Below are 9,616 nucleotides of genomic sequence, written 5' to 3'. Positions count from 1 at the left end.
GAGGAGGAAAAGAAAAGGCCTGTGGAGACCTTGGAGGGCCTGTGGAAGCGGCCTCTGGAAGGAGGGGGCCTGCAGAAGCGGGTGGCAGAGAAGGCCAGCGACGAGGAGACAGCCAGTTCGAGGCGGAGAAGGGCATGCTGGGTGGGGGCCACGGCCTATGGCTGGGGGCCGAAGGGGGCAGAGGAGAAAGGCATGAGGATGTGCTGCACCCCGGTCACCTCCACCAGCCAGAAGCTGAGGCCAAGCTGGAGGAGAAGGAAGAGGCTTCTGAGAGGGAGGTGAGTGGAGCGCGGCGGTAGGGGCGCAGGGGTGAACCAAACGGTCGGTGCAGTTTCTAGCAGACAGCCTCTGGTGTTGGGCCACAAGCAGCAAGACCGCGCACCGAGTGAGGCCTAGTGACTAGACCTGACAGCAGCACTCAGTAGCAACATCCAAATGGCTGCTCCCCTCGGCCAAAGGGCTTCCACACCGAGTGGCTTCCATTATCGTCACCAAGTGGCCGCCATCCTTGCAGAGAAGTGTCTGCGCCACCATTGCTGGTCCCTGCAAGCAAGTCGGCCACTTGAAAAGTGGCCACCATGCCTGGCCCACTGGGCCACAGAGGGACACCACTGCCGGGGCATGGGGAGTAAGACTCACCAGGACGCGTGGGGTCACCTGATAGCCAGCCTGTCATAAATGGGCCGTGGTGTCCCCGGGGCGGTGGGGGGGGGGCACCTCTGCTAGTCCCGTCTGCTGCTGGCGACGGCGGTGACCACAGGCCTCAGAGCTGGGCCGTACTGGCCAACATGACACTTCCAGGATCACGGCAGCCCCTGTGCTCACATGCCACCATCTCTAGGTGCCCCTGTGGCACCTGACAGGCCCGCCTTGTATGGTGGGTGCTGACCAGCCCACTTCCGATCCCCCCAGGAGCAGGACGTGGAGCGGCTGCGGCACATGAGAGATGAGCTGAAGAAGGCGACAGAGATGCTGGGGCAGGAGCTCCGGCGGGAGGGCTGAGCCCTGGCCCCTGCCCTCCTTCCCTACACTATGGCTCAGTACTGTGGACCCCCGGCGCCCCCCCCTCACCTGGCACCCCACTCCACTCCCCTTCCTGCCAGGATGGGGAGAAGAGGGCACCTTGGAACAGCTGGGGAGAGGGGCAGGGCTCAGACCGACTCAGGAGCACCCTGAAACCCCCGGCGCCCACTCCGACCCCTCCGAGTGAATAAAGCACACAGAAAACCACCAGGGCTGAGTGTGCGGCGCGTGGCGGCAGCAGGCCCGGGGAGGGACGGGAGGACCACAGAGGCGGCTGGCAGCCTCGGCTCTGGTTGTGGGACTGGGATTTTATTAAACCGGAAATGCTATTAACAAAGAAGTCAGATGGGGTCGTCGGGGAGAGGTTTTGCGGCTGGGGTGGGAGGTGGCTGGTTTTGGCTCTGGCCACTGTGGACCACGATGTCGTCGTATTCATCCTGGGGGCAGAGGGGGCGAGGCAGAGGGGCTCAGGCGGCTGCCACCTGGCCGGCTGCCCAAGTTCTTCCCCTCCCACACCCCACGACCTGGGTCTGCCCGAAGCCCAAGTCCAGCCGCTCATGGTTCAACTTGCCCGCTCCTGCTTCTCCAGCCTCCCCTTTCAAGGCCTGCCCCGCGGCCTGTGCGCTCCACACGGCAGCAGACTCTGGCCCCTGCCACCCACATCCTCCGGCAGCCACTGGGGCACCCTCCTACCCCTCCCTGCTGCCTTCACCCCAATTCCTCCGCCCTTACCATTCAGCCTCGTCCCAGGCCCGCGGTCTCTGCTGTCTGCTCACCTGCTAAGCCTGCCCGCCGCCGGCTGAGGTCTCTCTCCACCGCCGCCCGCTTTCTAGTCCCCGGGGCCAAGGTCTTTTCTCTGCCTCTGCCTGTGTCTCACCTCTGCCGCTGCCTTCCCTTCCCCACCCCCGCGGCCACGTTCTTCCCGCCGCTGCCCAGGCCTGCCCGGCTGCTGCCCCTCTCCCGCGCACCGCCGCCCGCAGCCCTAGGCCTCAGCCCACCACCCGACTTCAGTTCTCCCCCATCCCCCTGTCGTTTACCCTGACCCCAGGCTGGAACCCCCACCCCCCGTCTTTCCTCCAGACTCACGCCCTCGTCCTCGCTGTCACTGTCGCTGCTGCTGGTGCAGGGCCCAGACTTGTCGTCCTCGTCCTCGGGCTCAGGGGCGCCGTGCGCGCGGAGGAGGCGGGCGAGCACGGGGTTGGGCCGGAGCGTGGCGCTGCCCAGCGGGGTGCGGCCGCCGTACATGCGGGCCGCGGGGTCGGCGCCTGCCCTCAGGAGAAGCTCCAGCACGTCGGCTGCTTGGGCCTCTACTGCCAAATGCAGGGGGCTGCGGCCACACGTGGGTTCCTGCCGGGTGCAACAGAGAGGTCAGGGGAGGCCCCACCTGGGCTTGGGGACCCCACCCCCATCCCACCACGCGTTCTCCCTCGGGTGGCTCACCGGTTTGTTAAGGTCCGCCCCCGCCTCCCGGAGCAGTCGGACCATCTCTGCGTCTTTGTGGATGATGGCCACATGCAGCGGGGTGTGGCCTGGGGATGGAATGGCGGGTGTCAGCGATGGGGGTGAGGGGTCAGCGGAGTCCCAGAACTCCCAGGTCTTCAGTAGTGGGCTTGTAACAAGCGGGGGAGAGGACAAAGTGGGCCCCAAATACTGGGTCTAGGGAGGTCTCAGTCCCTTTGTGGAGGCGCCTGGTCCCAGGGAGTTGGGCTCAGAGGTGAGGGAGCTGGGACACCAATACCAGGGACTGGATCGACGGGGTCTTTTTTCCCATGATTCAGGGTCTTTTTTCCCATGATTCCCTGAACCCCGAAGTCAACCTCAGGAACCTGGCCTGCCAGAGTGTCCCAGAGGGCCTGCCCCATGAGGTCCCTGATGGGCCGGGACCTGTGGTTTGCAGGGCGGACTGCGGTCCACGACATGTTGGGCCTTCTGGTTGGGGACCTGAGCCCAAAATCTGGATCTTAGTAGCGTCAGGCCTGCAGGTGACAGGTCTGGGTCCCAAATGGTCTGGGATTTCCGTGGGTCCAGGTGTCCAATCTGGGGTCTGGTGGAATTCCTTGGTCCCTATGCCTAGGGCTGAGTCTTGAATCTGGGGAGCCAAGCCCTGAGCCAGGAGCGAACACGCTGCCTGGAAGCCCGGATGACCGCGGACCCTCACCTTCGTAGTTTTCAGCCTCCAGCTGCAGTTTCCAGTCCTCCTCACTCTCATGCTCATCATCTTCCTTCTCCAAGTCGGAGTACAAGGCAACAGAGCTGTCTTCTGTGTCAGGGGCATGGTCGGTGTCAGGGGTGTGGTCAGAGCCCTGAGAGAGGTAGGTGCTCGGGGGTCCCCAGGGCCCCCGGGGGCGGGGCTGGAGCAGCACGTTAGCACAGGCATGCGCCCCCATGCGGCAGGCCAGGTGCAGCGCCGTGTGGCCACCACGCTCTGCCACCTGCAGCCTGGCGCCAGCCGCATACAACTTCTCCACTGTGGATGCCTCCCCCAGGATGGCCGCCAGGTGCAGTGCTGTCTGCAGGAACAGAGGGCAGAGGTTAGGGGCGGCACGGAGAACCCTGGCCCTAAGTCCTATACTCTCCCCAGTGCTGCTCACCTGGCCCAGGTCATTCTGCAGATCCAGGTACTCAGTGCCCGCAGCAAAGCCTAGGAGGAAATCCAGGAAGGGCTCGTGCTGATGAATCACCGCCAAGTGCAGAGCTCTGCGGAGAAAGGCAGGGGTCAGAGGACAGAGGTCCTTCCTTTGTTCAACAAGCATGGCGCATCTACGGTATGCGCAGTATTCGGACTGGTTCTGGAGCTCCCTGCCTGGCACCTGGGAGGGTCTGGTCAGAGTTAACCCAGCCAATTTGTTTACTTGGTGTTTAATAAGTGGGACTTCAAGTTTCTCCCAAGATGAAGTAGTATGAGGCGACTTCTTCCCATCTGAATCAACCAAAACCAATCAGACATGAAAAGGACACGAAAGAAGAGTCTGCAAGATACTGGGCCCACAGTGACAGCCGATGTGCTGGGGGCACGGGAGACAGGCAAGACGCCCTGAGGGCTATCACTCACTGGGTGTGTGGGGTGGGGCGTCGGGAGTGGGGATGCTGGCAGATGGTGCGGAGATGGAGCTGAGGCTCAGGAGAGCAAGGCAGAGTGCTGGAGAAGAGAGGTCACACAGAGAGGCCCCCCAAAGATCTGAGAGGCACCCCTCAAGTATTGGTTTTCTTTGAGGTCATGCAGGAGTTGAATTCAGGAACACCCCTCGGAGAGGCTGTGGAAGTGCCCAAGGTGGGGGAAATACAAAGTGACTCGGCAGAACCGCCTCCTATGGGTAAATGAGTGAGATTCTTTAAAGAGGGAAAAAAGAAACGTGCAAAATGGGAGGGTGCTGGCCCTTGTGGAGGTGGAGACTCCACTGTGGGTGTCCTGCTCTGCAGAGGCTCTGGCACCAGCTTCCCAGGATGTTGGTTTGTGCAGGGTGATGTACGCAGCTGTAAATCCAGGTTACCAAGTAGTTGGGGGAATGGACTCTCCCAATAACCCCCCAATTCCACTCTGGACAATTTTAAGTTTAGGGTTTCTCAGCCAACTCCACAGTCTAGAAGAATCATCACGCAAATTTGGAGAAAAGACTACCCAAAAGGATTAGACATGTGTCCATGGCTCACATGTGTCCAGGGCCAGGAATAGTGCCTGTTCCCACAAACCAGACTAGGAAAAATCTGTAATTCGCAGGTCATAGGGTAGAATATTCTGGAAGGTCAGCGCTCAGTAGTGAGAGAAAAAGGTGCCCTAGACAAAGCACTCAGGACTCACCAAACAAATCACAAAAGCAAAACCCAAAAAGATCAAAGCCCTTGCCATTTCACTGCACCCCAGAACAATACTCAAGACCATTTCACCCAGCCCACCAAGGTAAAATTCACAATGCCGGGCATTTAATACAAGATATTGGGTAGGCAAAGAAGCAAAAAGCCATGTTTCATGAGAATAATCACTTGAAACAGACCCAGAAATAACCCAACCATTAAAATTCACAGACAAGTCCATTAAACTGTTCATTTCAATTGTATTCCATTCATTCAAAAAGTTAAGTAAAGACAAGGATGATAGGGGCCTCCCTGGTGGTGCAAGGGGTTAAGCACCACACTATGAAGCAATCCGCAGCCTCTGCAGCAAGAGTTCCATCCCCGGCCAGCCAGGGGCAAACACGCATGGCACAGCAGACCTCTCCTGTCTTGCCTGCTGCTCCGCTCAGCAGTGTATTTCAATCAGTCTGCCTGTTCTGTTCCCTACTCTGTCTCTGGTGAATCCTCTCACCACCACCCCGCATCTCTGGCCTGCACCCCAGCTCTTGTATGCATAAATAAATAAATATTTTAAAAAGTAAACAAATGAACATGGATATATTCCAACAGAACTTGGCTTATAGAGTCTAAAATTTGAATTTCATATTGTTTTCATTTGTCACAAAATATACTTCTTCTTTTGCTTTTTTCTCCAGCCATTTAAAAATGTACACACCATTCCTAGTTGACAAAAGCAGGTGGCTGGCTGGATTTTGCCTGGAAGCAAGTTTGCCAACCTGTCTTTCAAAGCAACCACAAAAATAAAAACCATACAGTTAAAGCTAATAAATCAACAATAGAAATACAATGGGAATAAATCTTACTTCTACCAAAGGAAGGAAGAGAAAAAGGACAAAGGTAAATAAAGAAGAAATAGAAAACTGATCTGGAGATGAAAAACTGAAACGTAAGTATATCTATAATTAAATGTATAATTAAAAGGCAGAAAGGTTGAGGTTGATTAAAAAACAAAACCCAACTATATGCTGCCTACAACAAACATGCTTAAAATAACAATATTTTTAAAATAGGTTAAAAGTGGGGCCTCCCTGGTGGCATAGCAGGTTGAGCACAGTGCTGTGAAGCTGTCAGCAGCCTCTGTAGCACAGATTCGATTCCCAGATGGCCACGGAGCTACCCTCATGGCATGGCAGACCTCTCCTGTTGCACCCGCGGCTCCCCTCAGCAGTGTATTTCGTTAGTCTGCCTGTTCTGCTCCCCACTCTGTCTCTGGTGAATCCTCTCACCCTCCCATGCATCTGGCCTGTACCCTGGTTCTTGTATAAATAAATAAATCCTTTTTTTTTAAGATTCATTTATTTATTTATACAAGCACTGGGTATAGTCAGAAGTGCGGGAGGGTGAGAGAATTCACCAGAGCCAGAGCGGGGAGCAGAGCAGGCAGAAGGACCGAAGTACACTGCTGAGGGGAGCAGCGGGCGGCAGGAGAGGTCTGCATGCCATGTGGGACCCTCCCCCAGGGATCGAACCGGTGCTGCAGAGGCTGCGGGCAGCTTCGCAACCCAGCGCTCAACCGCTGCGCCACTGGGGAGGCCCAATAAATAAATAAATCTTAAAAAAAAAAAAAAAAGTAAAAAGGTGGGGGGCCTCCCCGGTGGCTCAGGAGTTAGTCTCAGCGCTATCACCAGCTACTGCGGCCTGAGTTGGATCCCCAGCCAGGGAGCTGACCCATGTGGTGCAGCAGACCTCTCCTGTCTCACCCACTGCTCCTACCAGCAATGTATTTCAGTCAATACATCTGTTCTTCTCCCCAATCTGTCTCTGGTGAATCCTCTCACCCCCTGCACCTCTAGCCTACACCCCAGTTCGTCTACGCAAAGAAAAATAATAATATCAAAGAAGATTTCAGAACAAGGACTACTGGGAGGAAGAGGTTATTTCATAATGATCAAGAGGTCAGTTAAGAAGAAGACATAATCATTCTGAACATTAGTGTCCCTAATAACAGAGCACATTAACCAAGCAAAACCTAATTAAAAAGGCCTCCCTGGTGGCGCAAGGGGTTAAGCGTCAGTGCTATGAAGCAATCCGCAGCCGCTGCAGCACCAGTTGGATCCCTGGCCAGGGAGGTGACCCACATGGTGCAGCAGACAGGTCTCACCCTCTGCTTCCCTCAGCTGTGTATTTCAGTCAGTCTGCCTGTTCTGCTCCCCGCTTTGTCTCTGGTGAATCCTCTCACCCCCCCATCAACACCTCTGGCCTGTACCCTAGTTCTTGTATGTATAAGTAAATAAACCTTTTAAAAAAAACCCTAATTTGAACTACCAAAAGAAATAGACAAATCCGGGCCTCCCCGGTGGCGCAGCGGTTGAGCGCTGGGTTGCGAAGCTGCCCGCAGCCTCTGCAGCGCCGGTTCGATCCCCGGCTGCTCCCCGGCCACCAGAGGAGGGTCCCACATGGCGCGCAGACCTCTCCTGCCGCCCGCTGCTCCCCTCAGCAGTGTACTTCGGTCCTTCTGCCTGTTCTGCTCCCCTCTCTGGCTCTGGTGAATTCTCTCACCCTCCCGTGCTTCTGACTGTACCCAGTGCATGTATAAACAAAACAAACAAACAAATAAATAAAAATCATAAATAAATAAAAATACATGCCTCTAAAAAAAAAAAAAGAAATAGACAAATCCATGATTATTAATGATTTCAATACCTCTCTCAATAATTGATAGCACAAGCAGACTGCAGCCGATTGAACAATACTCTAAATCAACACAACCTCTTATTGACCTTTAGAGAATACTAGAACAGGAGAATAGACATTATTTTCAAGCGTACACACAATACTCTAGGCCACCTTCTGGATCATAAGGCAAGACTCAATAAATTTAAAAGGATTCAAATCAGACACAGTATGTTCTCTGTCCACAATGCAGATAAATTTAAAAATGAATAAAAGAAAGATGTTTGGGAGACTTTCTAGATATTGAAAGTCTTCCAAGTATCTGGATACAAAATAACATATTTTTTTAAAGATTTATTTATTTATGCATAGGAGAGCTGGTGTACAGGCCAAAGATACAGGGGGTGAGAGGATTCACCAGAGACAGAGTGGGGAACAGAACAGGCAGATTGACGAAATACACCACTGAGGGGAGCAGCGGGCAAGTCAGGAGAGGTCTGCTGCACCATGTGGGTAGCTCCCTGGCCGGCGATCGAACTTGTGCTACAGCGGTTACAGATAGTGTCATAGGTTGCGTCTTAACCCCTTGCGCCACCAGAGAGGCCCCAAATAACCTATTTTTAAACCATCAGTCAAAGAAGATATCAAAAGAAAAATTCAAAATATGAATAAAATGAAAATTAAAAAATCTATCAGAATTGGTGAGATGCTACTAAAGCAGGACTTTGAGAAAATTATAGTGGGCAACACCTATATTAGAAAAGAAGAAAGGTTTCAAATCAGTAATCTCAGTTTCAACCTTCAGAAACTAGAAAATGTAGAAGAAATTGAAAACAAAGTAAGCAGAAGGTGGGGGAGGGGATCAGGACAGAAATCAACGAAATTGACAGCCAAAAAGGAAAAAAAAAAATAATAAAGAAACCAAAGCTGGTTATTTGAGATCAGTGTTCATTGAGTCACTGAGGATACATCAGCACAGGAAAAACCAGGTAAAATTTCTCACTAGGGCCTTCACAACTGTTGTTCCTTCTACTTGGGAGTGTACTTCCCCGGCTAATCTACTTGTCTCATTTCCCTGCATTATTTTTCAAAGAACTTATGACCTTCTAGCATACCATTTTTCATTTCTTCCTGTTTCTTTCTGTCTCCTCTCCTTTCCCTTCTAGCTCTGTCTTTTCTCCTCTGTTTCTTCCCTCCTTCTCTTAGTCTATCAGTCCTACTTTCCTTCTGTCAGTCTGTCTATATATCACTAGAATGGACACTCCACAGGGCATTCGCTACTGTCTGTTTTCTTCACTGATCCACACCAGCACCTAAGTCAGAGCCCGGAACCTGGAAGAGTTCAAAAAATAATGTGTAAAATGCCTCCCTGCTCTCACAGAGTTCATAGTTTCTCTTTGAATGTAAGATCTGAAGATTAGTCAAAAAATAGTAATTGACTAATAAGTAGATATTTTAGTAGAAGCATGTTTTAAAAAAGAGTTTTGAAAATTACTGTTCAAAGGTGGTGGCTTAGAGTCAGAGACTACGTATTATATTTTGGAAGTCAAATGTAAGGCTCGTGTCAAAGACGATATTTGGAGGTTGGCGGTCAGGAGGAGCCTTCCTGAGTTACTCTTTTAACAGAGGGCTCAGGATTCGGGTCCGGAAAGTCACTAGAGTTTTTGGCATCAGTAGATAGGGATGTGGAACTCTGAGGACCTGAATCCAAGAAAGGAAAGTCAGAAATGATTGGGTTATGATGAGAGTTGGACAGGAGACTGCTTGTAGTAAAGGTAGGACTTGGGGGCTAGAGGTCGGGAAAGCAAGCATCGGCAGTCACACTGAGCAGTGAGAGGATGCCAAGCGCGGCTCAGAGACGAACAGGGACTCAGATGTGGGATCGAGGACCTGGCAGGGCAGGCTAAGGCTCACTCACGTGTCCCCATCTTCATTGACGTAGCCGAAGACTAGGGGCGCCCACGACAGCCCCGGGCCCAGCTCCGCGCCCAGTCCCGGTCCTCCAGGGGCCGCAGCGTCGGGACCCAGAGAGCCCAGGCCGCTGTCGCACCATTCGTCCACGTCCGCCGTTTTCTCCAAGCACGCGACCCCGGCCATGGCCCCCGAAGCTTCAGGGGCCCCGCGGCCG

General features: G+C 53.4%; 2 protein-coding genes across 4 annotated transcripts in view; one reads left to right on the top strand and one right to left on the bottom strand.

The window, feature by feature from the left end:
• The window catches only part of CCER2 (coiled-coil glutamate rich protein 2), a gene marked incomplete at both ends in the record, with an annotated part of 1,364 nt that extends 362 nt beyond the window's left edge, over positions 1 to 1,002 (top strand). Inside the window, 3 exon segments of the mRNA XM_084256908.1 lie at positions 7 to 109; positions 112 to 278; positions 913 to 1,002. Of these exon segments, the coding sequence (XP_084113034.1) occupies positions 7 to 109; positions 112 to 278; positions 913 to 1,002 (360 nt within the window).
• Positions 1,003 to 1,297: 295 nt separating this feature from the next.
• NFKBIB (NFKB inhibitor beta) lies at positions 1,298 to 9,585 on the bottom strand (the record flags this gene model as incomplete). 3 transcript variants are annotated; one of them, XM_084257671.1, is made up of 6 exons in its annotated part: positions 1,298 to 1,460; positions 2,110 to 2,370; positions 2,464 to 2,552; positions 3,182 to 3,533; positions 3,615 to 3,783; positions 9,407 to 9,585. In XM_084257671.1, the coding sequence occupies 6 exons, from the start codon at positions 9,583 to 9,585 to the stop codon at positions 1,365 to 1,367; spliced, it is 1,146 nt and encodes a 381-aa protein (XP_084113797.1). In that variant the 3' UTR covers positions 1,298 to 1,364. The 3 variants fall into 3 exon arrangements, with proteins under 3 accessions (XP_084113797.1, XP_084113798.1, XP_084113799.1); XM_084257672.1 differs by having other exon boundaries at positions 3,615 to 3,720; XM_084257673.1 differs by having other exon boundaries at positions 3,182 to 3,245; positions 3,615 to 3,720.
• Positions 9,586 to 9,616: the final 31 nt, after the last annotated feature.

This window comes from Talpa europaea (assembly GCF_964194135.1).
Source record: "Talpa europaea genome assembly, chromosome: 16".
In the NCBI taxonomy this organism is placed as follows: Eukaryota; Metazoa; Chordata; class Mammalia; order Eulipotyphla; family Talpidae; genus Talpa; species Talpa europaea.
Note: the sequence above shows the minus strand (reverse complement) of the source record. Positions and strands in the feature narration are given on the sequence as shown.